Source organism: Pseudochaenichthys georgianus, chromosome 10 (genome assembly GCF_902827115.2).
Source record: "Pseudochaenichthys georgianus chromosome 10, fPseGeo1.2, whole genome shotgun sequence".
NCBI classification, from domain to species: domain Eukaryota; kingdom Metazoa; phylum Chordata; class Actinopteri; order Perciformes; family Channichthyidae; genus Pseudochaenichthys; species Pseudochaenichthys georgianus.
Window position 1 is genome coordinate 17,914,060 of NC_047512.1, and position 17,324 is coordinate 17,931,383.

The 17,324-nt window shown below is 39.4% G+C and overlaps 1 protein-coding gene across 5 annotated transcripts in view; it reads right to left on the minus strand.

The window, feature by feature from the left end:
- Positions 1-327: 327 nt before the first annotated feature.
- pmt (phosphoethanolamine methyltransferase) overlaps positions 328-17,324 on the minus strand; it is a 69,980-nt gene continuing 52,983 nt past the window's right edge. For 2 of the 5 annotated variants that reach the window (XM_034093670.2, XM_034093671.2), the window contains 12 exons: positions 14,208-14,263; positions 5,218-5,389; positions 4,380-4,535; positions 3,816-3,952; positions 3,220-3,371; positions 2,874-3,062; positions 2,169-2,258; positions 1,963-2,052; positions 1,738-1,860; positions 1,412-1,543; positions 609-725; positions 328-509 (listed from right to left, as the gene is read on the minus strand). In XM_034093670.2, the coding sequence (XP_033949561.1) occupies positions 399-509; positions 609-725; positions 1,412-1,543; positions 1,738-1,860; positions 1,963-2,052; positions 2,169-2,258; positions 2,874-3,062; positions 3,220-3,371; positions 3,816-3,952; positions 4,380-4,535; positions 5,218-5,389; positions 14,208-14,263 (1,525 nt within the window). In that variant the 3' untranslated portion in view covers positions 328-398. Of the gene's footprint in view, positions 510-608; positions 726-1,411; positions 1,544-1,737; positions 1,861-1,962; positions 2,053-2,168; positions 2,259-2,873; positions 3,063-3,219; positions 3,372-3,815; positions 3,953-4,379; positions 4,536-5,217; positions 5,390-6,338; positions 6,507-14,207; positions 14,264-14,384; positions 14,405-17,324 lie in introns of those variants that run through there. The other 3 variants (XM_034093672.2, XM_034093674.2, XM_034093673.2) reach the window with 3 other exon arrangements.

Below are 17,324 nucleotides of genomic sequence, written 5' to 3' on the forward strand. Positions count from 1 at the left end.
ATTGAAATAATATACCACCATATGCTATTGTCATTAGTTGTGTCCCTGTTCTTCAAGCTAAGGCATTGCTAAATTAACAACTCTTGTCAACGGGGGAGGGGGAGCCTCGCTGCGTGGAAACGGCCCGCTGAACGGAGGTGGGGGAACTCGGTCTCCATAGACAGCCAAAAGTGTGCGACACTTTACTCATCTTTTTCTTGTTATTTTTTTAACTGCTCACAAAGCACATGGCCAGGTTTAACAAACACTGCACTGTTTTTCTTACTGTAACAATTTAATCGTTAAAAGCTTTTTTCCTAAACAAGCAATAAACCAAAAAAGACAAAATCATAGTCAAAAAGTAAATAAGGAAAGAAACATTCCTCTTTTATTATCTTATAATTTCTTAGTTCCATCACTCAATCCTTTGTTGCATAAAAGAGTCCCCATCGTTGGTCTCCGCTGTTGGAACGCTCTAGTTTTTCTCTCCATCCTTTTACTATTGCCAAATAGTCCTCTTCAGAAAATTCCTGGAGGCCACAGAGACAGGTATGATGAGCAGTCAAAGGATTAAGAGAGGAATTTCGGTTCAGTGGGTGACATTGGGTTGAAAGGTTGTGCATGCTTACCTGCATGAATTCATCTCTGATGAGCTCTGCTCTCTGCAGCTCTGTCTTTATCACCTGCATGAACTGGGCTGTTCGGTCTTCAGAGCGAACGTTGCAGAAACCAGCTTCCTGGATGAACTACAACAAGTAGAGACAGAGAGGGGAAAGCATAAATGGCACGGCACAAATAGCGGATGGACATTAGTAATACATTAGCAACATATCCACAGAGTACATAAAAGCAGTTGACTACCTTTTGCACAACAACTATTGTGCACAAATCTTTCTAATGACAGGCTTGTCTTGGGGCTTGGCAAAACTGACGACATTATTTTGGAAGTATGCAACCAATAGCTGAAGATCTACACTTGTTTCATGTGAACAGGCCATCGTTAAACAGTAAAAGGAACATTCTTGTTCGATTGTGTTCTAGCTCAATAGCTAGGAATTTGATGAATTTATTAGACAGCCAACAGCACAGAGATGACTGGAATCTAGGAGAAAGAGACATGAAAACATTGCATTTTGTGTTTATCTTTCACTAAAGACAATTTGTTCTTTCATGGCTTTAGGGACAAATTAACGACTGACAGCTTTAAGTGCATTTTGCTTATGTTGCAGAGTTTTCTGCTGCATAGTGAGGACAGACGAGCACCTTTTACAGGTCAAAGCTGTACTTGTCAGTGCTATCTGATTGACAGAGCTTATGCAATGCTTGTATATTCTGCCTAACATTTCTGTATTCATAATTCTTGCAACCCAACAATAGGGCAGTGTTTATCTTTTTCAAGGTATTAAATAATTATGCTCTACTGTATATTTACCTTGCCATACTGTGAAGGTGTGTGTAGGACATAGCCTCTCTGTTTGACGTAGGCCTGGAACGCTGGGGTCCAGGACTTCTCCCCACAGCAGTAATCGCTGATTAGCAACTTTCCACCCGGCTTTAACCATGACTGTGCACAAAGTAGACTGATCATTAAAAAGAAAGGCAGCACAGATTGATCAAGAAGTCGCGTTAAAGGCACTCGTTTCATCACAAAAATGTTGCTTTTATTTATTTTCTTCATGTGTTTCAAGCTTTGCCCGACTTCCTCATAGGTTTTGAAATCAATTAAATGCTGTCCTGTAAATATGAGAAAATGCTCACATGGAAGCTTTTGAAGAGGGTCAGTTTGTCATCTATGTGCAGGATTGTGTCCCTGCTGTAGATCACATCAAAGGAAGCATCTGGGAACGACCTCTTGGTGGCATCAGCCACCTCAAACTGGACCTGTGGAGGAGCGCATGCAATTACTGATAAAAAAGCAAACACACAAGAGGAATATTATCTGTGGTATTTAAAACAATAGGATAACGGAACAGTTAGACGCACTGAAGGCAGCTTCTCAGTGATGGCCCTCTCCATGGCGGTGTCCACCATGTTGTCGGAAAGGTCCAAGCCAAGCACTTCCACTCCAAAGTTCTAAAATAAACATCATTGACATCATTATAGTCTTTTCAATCACTAGAATCCATTTACAATCCCTCTACTATAATTATTACTGTCACACTTACTATGCCATATTCCTCGGCTCTTACCTTAGCCATGTAGAAGTCTCCTCCACCAATGCCACAGCCAACATCTAGAACCTTCTGTCCGGGCTTCAGGTTCAGCAGGTCCACAAACTCCTGTCAACACAACAGAAACATTGTTTACTTAATCAAAACCTTAAGAGATCAGGGTTAGCATTTATAGCAGGAAGGAAAGTAGGAGTATCCGCTGATAAAGCTGCTGTGATAGACGCTGGTTCTGTGTCTGCTGAAGGTCATTTGTAGCATTGGTTTGACAGCAAAGAGTTTACAGAAGCCTTTTTAAATTATGTGAGGTTGCACTTAAGAATAGCAGTGCTTTGAGCTAAATGCTAATGTCTAACATGTCTAACATTATCATCTTCAGTCACAATATTCATTTATTTGCTGGGCTTTTAAGTTAACGTTCTCCTTTCTTTCTATAAAAAAGTACCAATTTATTCGTTCCAGCCCATGTCTCTTTTTCCCTATAACTATAAAAACTGTTGTACAACACCAATGCTCATGTGCAAATTAAACTTTTGTACAGTTTAGTATTGTTACTTATAACTGGATGCTACTTCAGTCACCTCATATTTTCACATACTTCATAATACTGCTACCTATTTACAATGCGAGCTGTACTCAATTCTATTTGTCTTTTTATCTGCACTTTTACTGTAACAACGTGCATAAGATTTCAGATTTTGGTTTTAATTTCCTGACTTGTCCTACCTTGGTGGTGCTGAGCCCGCCTGTGCTGACGTATCCTGCCCCGAACATCTTTTCGTATCGCAGGATGCTGCGGTTGGAGTACTGCTGGTTGTCCAGGAACTGCTGGAAGGTGTTGAATCCGTTCTGGGTGCCTGGGGAGCGGGGAACCTTCTCCAGAAGCCAGCAGATCTGATTTTGATTGTTTTTAATCTGGAAAAGTGGAGGACGAGGACAGAAAAGGATGGAGATAGAGGCAGGATGTAAAAAGCAGGATGAAGATGGTTAACTACAAATCCTCACACCTACATCACTCGCTGTTATGTCCTACTTTATACCTTAAGTTATAGATAACCCTAAATGACTCTACCTGAACATAGGTCTGAACTTTCTTTTTCAACACAATGTCGAAACCAAACTTTTGGCCGCTCTCTTGGACATCCACTTCCATCGATCTCATGAGGTGGTTGTATTGTGCTTCAGTGCGGTAGCAGGTGGGGTCGAAGTCCCTCTTGAAGTCACCTTGGTAGAAAGTAACAAGTTAAAACAGATCCTATTCCTTATTATATTTATTATATATTGACTGCTGTGGCTGAACATTCATAATCAAATAAAGATTTATATTTCTGTATTGCAATTTCTTGATTGAGATTCAGTTTCTTCAGAAATGATTCAGTTCAGGTTCTTGTTTGGGATTTGCTGATTCATTTGAGAACCTGTTGTAAACATACTGTTGTGGTCTCATTAATATAGTATCACTGCATATTAAGTAGTTTTTAAAATAAATTGAAAAACACAAGTAAAGGCAAAACAAAGATAGCAGCTACAGACATGTACTGTATGTGTCTTAGGTTTAAATATGTGCCCCTCAGCTGTTGTTAAGTCACTTTAACTCAGGGCCTTGAGTTGCTATTTAATAAGTTCTAATGAAAGAGAGATGTGGTTGTTGTAATGTTGGCTCAGTACCTGACCGGTGGTTGCAGGATTCTCTGAAGAAGAGCAAGCCACCAGGCCGCAGCCAGCCCATCATCTTCTCTGTGAAGGACTGAAGCTCCTCGTCAGTCAGGTACATCAGCAGCCAGTTGGAGAAGATGAAGTCAATGCTAAGGAGAACAATAAATTGATAGATTAAATTATGTTAAAAAAGCTTCAGTGCAGAGTTCAAGAATATCCTACAGTATGTATAATCTTGCAGCCATAAGAAGGTAGATGGCGCTAAATAACAACTAAGGGGATCACCCAAACTTGTATAATTCCTACTGAGGGGAGTCATAGATGTCTGTACTCATTTTCTTTCAACATTTGTAGAGATACTCAGTAAAAATCACAAATGTCAACATGGCGCGACATGCGTGTCTGTCACGTGATGCCATTAATCCCAAAGATACTTTTTTTCCATTGACTTAAACTTGCGAAGAAAAAAAAGAAGGTCCTTTATTTTGCCAACTCTAGAGCACTGCATGGTTTAACGTTGAATATACAAAATGTATATCTCTATCTATGCGTATCTATAGATATCTTAACACAAACCTGTTTTTGGGCATATCCAGCTTTGTGACGTCAGCTTGCAGGAAGGTAGCGTTACTATGGTGACCATTGTCCTGCCTGTTCCTCTCCACAAAGCTTTCCATGAAGTCCACAGCCGTCACATGGCCAGCCAGGGTCAGCAGGGGGCTTGTGTAGCGACTGTAGAGACACACCAGTATAAATCTCTTTATAGCTCATCTTAAATGCACAACCACAATTTAAAGGTCCCCTATTATACTGTTTTCCATTACTTTATTATAGGCCTGAGATATATACAAAACATGTCTCTGAATTGTTTGGCCTCGAAATACCAAACAGATCATATATTGTGGCATCCCATAAACCCCTCTGTTATGTTTATTTTATGTTCTCTATGTTTCAAAAGTGCTGATTCTCTGTCTGTTACTTTAGATGAAAATAAATTAAAAAAGACACGATGGTGCTCTAGGTGGAGATTCAGGTGATAAGGTGTGGGGGGGGGGTTACCTTGGTTGGTTATTGGCTAATGGTTACACAAGACAAACACTCGTTATGACATCATAAAGTGGCCAAAATCGGTTTTTATATAAATGGATCAGGACAAAAAGGGAGTACATTTTTTTCCCGGAAACTTTCAGAATCTCTTTACACAGAGGGGACACATGTTTGTGTATAAAAAACAGGAAAAAGTGGATTTTGCATAATAGGTGACCTTTAAGTTTATTTTTGAACACAACATAAATCTAGTCACATGCATTTGAGCATAACCTTTGTTGACAGGCATAAATTACATATAGATCCTAAAATCCTCGCTCACACACATCCACTTCTACTAACAGCCGTAATGCAGCTGTGTTCTCACCCGATGCCAGCTCCCAGCTCCAGCACTCTGGATCCGGTCAGGCAGGGCAGCAGCGATAGGATCTCGGGCAGCTCATGCTGAGTCAGCTCCTTGGCACGAGAGTCCAGCATCATCTCCTCCACTGTGCCATCCTTCGAGTGCTCTTCCCAAAACTCTGTCATGTTGTTACGAGCTGAGAAGCACACAGGTGATCAGATTTACAGTAGGTGCTAGAGCGACTTACACAATATTTGTTATTACAGGAGGCTTGGTCAAAAAAAAGATAACAAGGCTACTACACCAACTCTGGAATATGTGGCAGAGGTCAAAAAACCCTACCTGTGAATCTATTGCATAGAAAAACACATAATCAATATGTTTAACTCAATTATATAACACATCAAATGTGCAACAAAAGCAGAAAGAACAGAGTCCAACCATATATTCATTCAATTTGAATGTAACATTTTAAAGAGATGTACGTTAATAGATGACTTTTAAAATGTTTTAAAGACAGATTAACCACTCGTCCAAGTGTAGAAACACTTATAAACAAACTTTAAAATATCAAGTTCTTCTTATTTTAAACTTCTTTTGTTGTACCAGACATCCCTTAAATCCTGTGTTTTGAAGCTGCCAACAAGCACAGTATTGCACTAACTTCCAATCCTCCAGGGAGAAAATGAGAACTGAGGTAAAGTAAATGCCTTCACAGTCTACTACCTGGTTACACCCTACTAACTAGAGTACTAGGCGTGTGATGCAGTGGGTGCATAGGTGTTCGGAACAGGTTCAAACCCCACTGAAGTCAGCATGTCGTAGTGTCCCTGGGCAAGACACTTCACCCCAAATTGCTCCTGTGGGGATTGCCCACAGTATTGAGTATGTAAGTCGCTTTGGATAAAAGCGTCTAACAAGTAACATGTAATGTAATGTACTATTAACATTTGATCAGACAAAAGCTGTAGGGCTGATTTGACTTCTGAAAACCTCGCTCAAAGCACTGACACATTCCAGCAGGATTACTTTCACTCGCTGAGCAAAAAACAACATGAGGCAGCTCCAACACAGCCAAAAGCTGCATCAGGCTTAAATACACATACAATTAAGTGTATACATGAATTAAAAAAAAACATATTTACAGCTCGCCTCGTACCCATCATGTTGATCTTTGGTTGATTTCAACTTCTTGCAAAATGTTTATTTTCTTCCAATGTAGTCTTGCAATAACCAGTTATTACAATAGGGTTACTACAGTGTGTAACCACTCTTTGACTGAGGGTTTCAGCGCGTGTGGGTGCTCTTTAAATAACGGCATGCGAGGAGATGGTCGCCAGGTGGATCATTTAGGACGCGCCCAACGTAAGGTTAGGGGAAGGAAATGGGGGGGGGACCTCAGGCTCACTGGTCTATCAGAGGCACGTTTATTCCTCTGACAGCGTGTGCGCCTAACCCCCAAAACACATCGAAGAGTTTTGTCAGCCACAGAAAAGTCAGTGATGTTCACTCGCGATGGAGGTTCCGGATGGATTTTGAGGTGGTGTGTGTACGGGACCCCTCCGTGGCTCGCTCCGAGATCACTGCGCCGCCGTTTTAGCTGACAAGCAGGAACCGTCCGTGGCATCCGCCGCGTGCGCAACATTGCCTCAGCTGAAAGCCCTCGCGCTGCTAAGGTAGAGAGAGGTGCTGAGCAGCCACCCCGCAACACTGTAGTTTAAAGAGCCTGTGACAGCATCCCAACAACTGTTGTGCAATGAAATATTGGGCTACTAGTAATCTCGAACCGTCAGTTTAAAAAAGAAAAAGCGATACCGTTCCGTTAAATATCAATAATTTCGAACATCGCGGGGAAATTCCTTCGACTCATTTTGAAGTTTTGGGGGAAGCCGGAAGTGACGTCAATGCGGGAACGCTTCGAGGGCCAAACATGGACAAAGTGTGTTGTCATGCGTAGAAATGGTGAATTACTGAGATTAGGAACGTTAATAACGTTTTAATGAAGTTGACTACAGTATATTCATATTTGTCAGTGCTTTCATGTCAATTCGGCGACATAAACATAAATGATCGTGGTGAAGATGATGATTACATTAGGATTAAAAATCGGGAGTGAGAGCTGAAGGATGAAGATAAGGAAAAAGTAACTGTGAATATAAGATATAGTAAATCCTGTTATAGGAAACCTTGAGCTGTCCGAGTGGAAAAATAACGTGTTTAAATTTACTGCTGTTAAAGTTTACTGCTGGCTGGCCGGCTACCTCCTGTTATCTTCAAGGACGAGATGTGGGGCCCTGATCCTCACCAGACGCAACTGTCTTGTGAGAAAACCAGTTAAAACAGGTAATTAGAAAAAGGGAGTATGGCCCTGGCCTGACCTTAGCTAAAACTGTGTGTTGCTGGGCAGAAAAGGCAGACTGCAGCACAGAGAGCACCAAAGGTGGGGGCTTCACAGCAAACACTATAAAGAACAAGATATATTCAGAATTCGGGACTCACTTCAACTGGGACCTCACACTGACGAGCCTGTCACGGTGGGAACTCAAGAAGGAGTCCAAAGCGCTTTGTGGTATAGTACGGATTGATATATCTTTGTTGAACTGTGTAATAAAGTGCTTATTTGTAGAAACAATTCATTGGAGTGCAAAGTCTAGTTTTTGTACAGCTAACAGAGAATAGTGTCTAGGACACAATTCCTTTCCCCTCAGAACTAAGAAAGGTCATCGGCAGATCCGGACGGCGACCCCGCTCTGGCCATATCCAAACGATCTGCGCGGAGGACGGACCTGGTCCGGTAAACTCCAACAGAGCTGCTGAATTTCCTCCCGTCGGATGTGATATAAAAACAAATCGATTATTTTTGTGGTTGTAAACTCAAGTGGATGAAACTACATTTATTAGTGCTTTCATGTCAATTCGGCGAACATATGATACATTAAATGATCTTGAGGATGATGATTAAAAATCGTTTGTTTGAGCCGGTCTGCATTTCCTGATGAGAAAACAAACAGATGCTTTTTGTAGTTGTAGTACACCAACAACATGGATTAAACGTGTGTTTTTTTTACCACAATGTTGGGGAAATTAATGGATAAAATGCACGGATTCTTATTATTATTCCCACTCCGATCGGGACACTAGGTCCACCGTTTCCCCGCAGCGAGGCTCCCCCGTTGACAGTTTACGTGGGCTGGGTGCAGTGGCGGACTGGCCATCGGGACGAATCCCGATGGGCCGCGGTACCGAAGTGGGCCGGTCGGATAAGTAACTAGCACATCCCCCATAGGCGGCGCGTGAGGCTCAGGTTTGAGAAGGCTAAATAACTTCTTTTACTTGACGCTGCTCGCCTCCGGCGTCTATAGAAAAGAGATCAACTCAGTGTGCGGAGTTTAAATCTCTCAAGTCATATTATAGGATAAAGAAAATACAGTTTAAACTGCCGTATGCAGAGAAGCCGCCGACGTGTCGCACTTATCATTCATATTACATCATCAATCAGATCATCGATCATATAATATCATAATATATCATATATTTCCTTATCTGAGTCAGCTTCTCCAGCCTCATCTGGCCGTGCAACACTCAGTGTCACAGACTGTATGCAGAAGTATTATTTAACACATTATGTTGACGAAACACTCGAGACAAATGTAATTAAAGTCAGATCCACTCATGTCTTAGACGTGAACGCGCTCTCAGCTGGAGAGAGAAACCCTGGCTTGATTTACCGAGTTGATAACCAGCGTCGTAGGACCGCTTAGCGAGATCTCGTTTGTTAGTTTGTTGTTGTTAGTTTGTTTGTTACTCAAACATATCCAGGGTCTGTTGAACTGGCTTCGTAGTACAGGGCACAGGTGGCTAGCAGCGCTAATGTCAAAGACACAGACATTATACATTATATTTGTATTTTACCAGGATGCAGTGACACAAATATTCACATATTTACATTTACTATCTACAGCACCCGCCGCCCCTGACATCCCCCACTCCCCCCGTTGACAATTTACTAGCGGTACCGAAGTGGGCCGGTCGAGAGTCCCGGGATGATTTGTAGTCCCATTCCACCACTGGCTACATGACCATATGATCGCCTATATTGACGCACCTCATTCCTAAACTTCTAACAGATACAACATAAACCGATCCTTCAGCCTCATATGAGCTCTCAGACACGTTCAACATTAACCTGTCATCGCTGTCTGAGCTTGCTGCTGTGTGCGCCGTCGTGCGTTTACATCTGACTGTATATATATAAAGGTTTACATGCAGATGCTGGGATCCTGGACGGTGCAGCTGGAGCGCTGTGCCCGCAATGACGTCACCCATCATTTGGCGGGACTTGAAGAATCCGTGAGAAGATCCAGAAAATTGTCAACATTGAAGGGCAGATTAATGGTTATCAAAGTACAAATATCCAAAATCAGTTCAGTAACGGTTTTCAAGGGGACAATATGTACTCAAATTGATGGGTTTGGATGATGGGGGAAAACCGTGTCACAGGCTCTTTAAATGGAGATGCAAAACAACTTCCTGATGTCCTCGCGAGGTAGGAGGCGACCGGTGCATCGTTTAGTTTAGTTTTGATAAAACATTCATGTTTGTTGAAATGAGTGTTACACCAAATGAGGTGATAGTGAAAAGCATTATTGGAATGAAAGTGTTAGGCTACACCCTTTTTTTTTTTTAAAAAGGTACATTTGGGTTGCGGTTGTGAAAGATCCGTCATCAGTTGACCACTAAACCTGCTAAAACCAGGGCCGGCTCGAGCCAATTTGATGCCCTAGGCGAGATTTTAGCTGGCGCCCCCGCCACCTATAGAAATATATAAAGAATACGTAACTGTAACTTATTTTATTTGTGTTGTTCATTCATATCTTATTTTAGCTAGTTAACATTTATTTAGTAATGCACATTTTTATTTCTCCAGTTTTAAACGATATTTTTGGTTTACGGTCCTATAGTATACATTGAAATTATTTCAAACCTGTTTATCCCAATAATTATAAAGGAGTGCCTTGGAAATATGTGTTTACATAAATTGTGATCAAAACGTTTGAGACCCACTGAGATAACTTAGACTAAAGTTAACTATCTAAACACTCAGTCCTTTATCTCACTGAGCTGTAGTAATCAGCCTCTCATTCTGTCAGGAGAGAGCTCCCCTCCACCTTTGTTGTAAAATCATCTTCTTATATCCGTAGCACCAGGTGTTAATAACAACAGCGCCGGTACCTCACTCCCACGCTCACTCGCACTTTGGCTGTGAGCTGCGGGCGCCAGATAAGCCAACATCCCCCACTTTCATCACTTACAGCACCCATCGTACAGGGAAAATGAAAAGTGTAACCAGGGTGAAAAGGGTGTTACCTTTACTTAATTATGAATATTGTTACATCAAGGCCGAAAATTAGGATGAGCACCAACGGTCAAAAACGTTTTTCCCCCTCCCAGAGCTGCCAGCGCAGCACCTCCCCAGATCTGGCGCCCTAGGCGAATATCTATAACGCCAATGCTAAGGACCGGCCCTGGCTAAGACCATTGAGTTATAATAAAAGTTAATAAACCTTAAACATGTTAAAAAAGTTATGCGTATTGTCTAACTTTCTAGTAGCCATCATGAAAAGTGAGCACGTCAATCATACACGTATATATAAGTCATTGATTGATTACAAAAAACAAGTATTTTCAATTTACCTGGCAACTCAATAGTTGTTTCAATGGCTAATAACCTATATTTATATAAAAATATTAAATGTACCTTTAATAACCGACACATTTACAACTTATAAATCCCTGAAATTTAAAAAAGGTTGTTAATCAATTCATATGCTCTGCAGGATACTGAACGATTTAGGAGTCTGGCAGTGTGATAGAGAATTAGTGAGAAATAATTAGATATCTTAGTTAGTGAAGTGTATAGGGTTCATCATACCTACACATTGAGGCTGGCAGACCTTTCTCTGCAGTGAGTAGGTGGTGTAGCTATAGAGACAGATATTTTATATCTGAAGTGCACATGTTTACTTTGTGAGTGTGTTCCTTAACCTGGGGACGCTTGCTGAGTTTGGCTTTGTTGTGTAACTGTTGTATTCCTGCCAAGTTTTTATCAATTCACAGACACAACAGCTCAAACAACTGAACAGAGACCGCCTAAAAAAGGAGGGTCTTGGTTTGCTTCCAATCAACATTAGTGTGGTCCGATTTTGGTGAGCCAACCACAAGATATCGAGAAAGTTTATGATGCAAGAATTAATTTCTTTTTTATTTGATGTGGAACAAATGTCCCAAACTACAGGTGATTGTGACCTGTGATAGTTTAAAGCCGCCGTGTTGGAGGAGTCATGGCAGAATTTTTTTATATTCTTATCCTAAAATTATTTATATTTTCTTTAAGTTTGGCTCATTAAGTCATATTCATCAAACTATCTTGAATTGATTACACCTATTCATGAAGTGTGCATTAATGATATCTTAACATTAGCATTCCCCTAATATTGCTATTAAATGGGTGCACAACATACATTCTTAAAAAAATGTATTAAAAAAAGATCAGCAAATTGACCAGCTATGGTGACAATATGTTAAACAGAATATAAATGTAGCAATACATTTTAATGTTAATGTATGTACATTCAACATAATATTCAAACTCCTGATGAAAAGCAGAAATATTGTATTGAAGAGTGAGAGAAAAGGCTTTTGGCTCTTGATCAGCGTGACCTTTTTTGGATGACTTGATGTGTGGATTTGACTTTTTGCACAGTTCCAATGTCACCACATCCAAAGTTCATGGTAACCAGATTGAACTGGACGAGGTCAGGAGGTGTTTTGTCCTCTATGGTTTTGTCCCTATACATCAGCGTTTCTCAAAGTGTGGGGTGCGCCCCACTGGTGGGGCGCAGAGATGTGAATGGTGGGTCGCGAAAAAAAGAATAATAATTAAAAAATAAAAAATAAAATTCTTTTTTTTCTTTTTTCCACACTGGTGGAATATCAAAACAACGGCCCGCCCGGGGTGCAAAACGCATCAATGAAAGCGACCCTCTACCACACAAAACAACACCTGTAGATAACCCAATTTGTGTTCTTTGAAATTGAAAAGGATATTGCATTGTGTTTGTTAATTTCGTTGCAGTTGTATGTCTTACAGTTCAAATTTTCGAACTGTTAAACATGGTTTTCTCTCTTTTAATTAATTATTTTGTGTGTTTTGTATTTCTTCTCAATGTATTGTGTTTTCTCTGTTTGATCCTGTAAAGCACTTTGAATTGCATTAATGTATGAATTGTGCTATACAAATAAATTGCCTTGCCTTGCCTTGCCTTAAGTGTAATTTGGCATGCTTTTATTTTGAAGGCGAGTTTACGCTGTTGACAGTTGTTGTTGCTATGGAAACAAGAAACGTTTCACAGCGGGCGGAACTTGTCATAAAGTCCGCGATAATAAAGCCCACCCATTTAGAGGGAAGATATGATTGGTCAATTGTACTGTCATTTGACATTACTTTCTCGTTCAGTTACTATAGCTGGCCCTCTGTGAATTCATAGCTGGACGTCCAATCAGCTCCTGTCTTCACAGACTCGCAGAGAGGAGCTTCCTTCATTTAACCCTTCACATTCAAACAGAAACTGAATAGGCAGATTCAAAGGATTTATTTCTTTGGAAATGTTATTTTAAATACAATTTAATCAAGTTATTTTTGGTAAAACTAATGACAAATATTACTAAAAACATATTTAAAAAATATATATAAAGAAAAATATAATTTGTTTTAATATTTTTCAATATTATTTTGTAGAATATCTTAGGCCCTCAGAGACAGGCTCGCCACTGGTAAGGCTCTCACAGACACACACAACAGCGTTGCAGTCGGGAAGAAAAGCAATGTGGAGCGAGAGAGAGAGAGTACACCTTTATCTATTTAATAAAGTTGTAAAAAATAAAGTAAGAAATCATTCCAATGTGTACTATAGGACAGTAAAAAGTTTAAAAGGGGAGGGATTAGTCAAATATGCATAAATAAAAAGAAAGAATGCTAACTAGGTAACATAAGATAAGAATAAACAAGTTTAAATGATTTGTTGTGATCATATTCTAAAGATGTTTGGATTATTGAAAAGTATACAGCTCCCTTTCATCTGAGTGTTGAGAGCTGTATCCATAAATTCATGTTGGGCTCAAAGTAGGGCTGCTCGATTATGGCAAAAATCATAATCTCGATTATTTGGGTCAATAATTGATATCACGATCATTAAAAACGATTAACCATTTACTTTGAAAAACATCAATTTATTGAAGAAAATTATTTGAAAAGTATGTTTTTAACAGTTGATTACCCTGAACTTTAATTATAATTCAACTGAAAAACCTATTTAAAAAAAAAATCGTTTTATTTCGATGTTGTTTTCATAATCGTTGCAAGCCAAAATCGTAATTGCGATTAAAATACGATTAATTGAGCAGCCCTAGCTCAAAGTGCACCAGATTGATGCATTTAACTTCAACATTTAAAAAAAATCTTCCTGGGGGTGCATGCCCCCGGACCCAGAGGATGTGACGTCCACCACCTATTTGTCCATAACCTAAGCAGGTTAAAATAATTAAATTGCATACATTTTATTTTAGTAAACACTGAAAACCCACAGACCCAAACAGCACTCAAAGGTTAAAGGTAGCATATAATAATGTTAAAATGTGCTAAATATATACACTGCAAAAAAACAAAAAAGAGGAGTAAAAGTAGCTCACGACTTGTTTTATTTTTTGAAATAAAAAGGTTGGAGACCCCTGTTATAGAACGATACATTTGACAATTTTAAGCTTGGCCTACCATTTTATTGGAGTGATGAGGAACAGGTGGGGCTTGAAAAGGCCCACCTGTTCAAAGTGGGGAATGACAGAAAAAGTTTGAGAACCACTGATATACATGATGTCCCTATACTTTAAATAAACAATACAAGTTCATATGTGGATCACCTTAACGTCTAGTGAATATGTGCAAAATATATACTCACTGTCCATTTGACTTTGTTTGTTGGTGTTTCCTGAGCTGTGTTCTTCCTGTGTGGAGCTGAATCAGAACCCAGTCAGTAATGTAGGCATTGGTAAAAAAAGAAACAAATAATTAATATACAGTGTAATATATAAAAAACGAGTTAATCTGTGAATTTGGAAACATAATGCAATCTCACCACATGGTTCATTCAATAGCTGGTTTGGAGCTTTACATTCACAAAGGACAACAAGTGTTTGTTTTATTTAAACATCTACAGCTCCATGACAACCGAGCAACTCCATCTGCTGAGGACCCTTTGGTGTGATTTTCTTGAACCTAATGCTTGAACAGAAACAACTAGGTAATACACTGGATAATTATCTAAGACAAGTTGTAAGATCTGAAGTATTTATTGTTAAAAGAATGTCTGAGAAGGAGACTTCTCCTTCAGAAAATACTGCGATCTTTTCTTTAAACAAACAAGCTGGAATTAGGAAACATTTTGGAAGTGTATTTTCAGGAGTCAGAATCTCCCAGCACAGTGAAGAGTTTGTAAATTATTACACAGTGATAATATTGACATAAATGTTGCAAATATATTTCTGTCCTTAAGGAACATATGACATACCAGCGATCACTTGTGGTCAGATTTTGTTCTTTTTAGTTTTTGTAGGCAAACTTCTATTTGGAAACTAGAGCTTAAAGTGGGCAGAAAGAGCGACATGTGAAAGCCAGAGCAGGTGTTTTAATCACACTGGTGTATAAAACACCTCAATGCACAAAACTCTCCAAAGAGAAATTTCAAAGTAAATGACACATTCACTCTTGTCCACTAGATGTCAGGAAAGGCCCACACAAAATCAACAACAGTGTTTTTAAATTGAGGGGTATGGGATGGTGTGCTATAGAAACTCCAGCAGAAAAGTGAAGACACAGATATTACCTTCTGCTCTCTTTCAGAGTGCGTCAAAAAACTATTAACAGAACTGAGGGCCAAGGCCGATTTAAAACATCTTAAATTGGCAAAGCAGGACACTCATTACATCACAATGTTTATCTAAGCAGAGAAAAGGCTTTATCAAAGCTAACATTATACTCTTCTTAGTGTTCAACTCGGTCTGTAATATAGGGAAAAATAGAGGTACACTTAAAATGCTTCCATTCCAAATGACATTGAGAAATTATGCCTTGGATGTTGTCAATTCCTTTTATCATTACCAGCATGATTTTCTCACACTTATCGCAAATACTCAAGACGCCATGGCGTAAAACTGGAAACTTGCAAGAAGGAGTAATTGCAGAGAGGTAGAAACAGTCTATAACTTGGCTTCATGTATTAGTTTTATAATGTCTGTAAGTTCATTGTTAAACAGTAGATTTTTAAAAACATTCAAATGTGTTTTGCCTCAGCTGCACTGACGCTCAAAGCCTTTGTAGGCCCACCTTTTCCCCATTCAGGAAATGGATCAGAAATGAATAAGGGAATCCACAAATAAGCAGATTCAATAATAGCAATGTTACAAATAAAATGCAATCAATTCCCGTCACTAATGAATTCAACAATTTTACAGAGCTCGAAAAATGTTGTGGCAAACTGCTCTCAGAGCATTTCTCCAAATGTTCATTCAAACGTCACACAGATGATGATGAAATATGCTGCAAAATGGCAGGCATCTTCACAGTTATTCATGGAGTCTGAAAATAATCCTTTTTCTGCTTATTTACCTAAATAAATGAAGCAGCGCATCAAGGCTGAGGTTTAAGACATCTCTCATTTGGAGCTCTGCAAGTGTGCAGGCTCTACATTTCTCGCATGAAGAGAGGTGTAATGATTATAATAATCCACTGTGATCATCACTTATAAATATGTATGAAGCCTTTCATGTAGGAGACGGCTTGTTTTCTTTTGCCTGCAACGCTCCAAAATTAGCAACATCCCTCGGGATAGAAGAGTATCTTTGTCCATTTTACAAACAGGTTCTCCTAACAGAGGAAGACAGCGAGAATCTTTTACAGCTGTGCTGCTGCAGTAGGTGGAGAAAAAATGATAAAAACGTGTTGTGTCAATATGATACGGGAAATAAATAAAGACGTATTGTATGTGTTCTTGGCCCCAGGGAGAAAATAAAGTAATTGCACTTCACTTGAACTTGAGTGCAGAGGAGTCGTCACTGGAGGGAAATGAAACATCTTTGCACATTAAAGATTCATTGGAAATCTCACAAACCTTATCTCAGTTATGCTTATATACTTACCCCCAGGAGCAGTGGTTCCCAACCTGGGGGGCGCGCCCCCCCCATAGATCGCAGGGGGGGCGCCAGGCCTCAGATGATTTGAGGCCAAATATCATATTTAGACTATATAAATATATAATATAAATTACTTTTTTACATATAATTGTAAGGCAATACATGATTGTCACTAAAAGCCTCTTCTCTACATTACAATAAAATATAAAAAATTCTTGACTAATTAATTTTAATTATACATTTCTGTCTTTTTATGCCTTTAATACTAACTTGAATTGTTTCAAGTTAGTATTAAAGGCATAAAAAGACAGAAATGTATAATTCTTTCTTTAATATAAATGTTTCTTCTGCCCATAAAGTGTCCAAACCGGGCTTGTCTGGATAAACGCATTTTTAAAAACATAGTCATTGTCCATGCCGGTTTCAGTTGGATTATTTGTCACAGTTGCTCCGATCAGATCCATCTCCTCCATTTTGTAGATTATTTACATCTTTTGAATCCACATCGGCAAAATCCGGCTTACTTTGAGCATGTGTTTTAAACACTTTAATCCCTTTGTGAATTGTTTCCACTTGCGGCGTCCTTTAATTTCTTCATACAGCGGGAATCCAAATAAATTAATCCTGAGTCCAATAACAATCAAAGTCACTCCAATAGTGCTCCTTAATTACGCTTTCATCCTCCTTTAACAAAATACTTCACATTCATCCAGTTTGTGACAGTAGTTGTAGCTTTTGAGACTTTGAAACTTGAATTACCGCTGTTGCGTCCCCCCCCCCCCTTGTGTGTGTGTGTGTGTGTGTGTCAGGGCCGTATTCATGGAGTCTACATTGGGGGGGACCAAAAATTCAATAAAAATTTGAATACTAATTTCCTGCCATTCTAA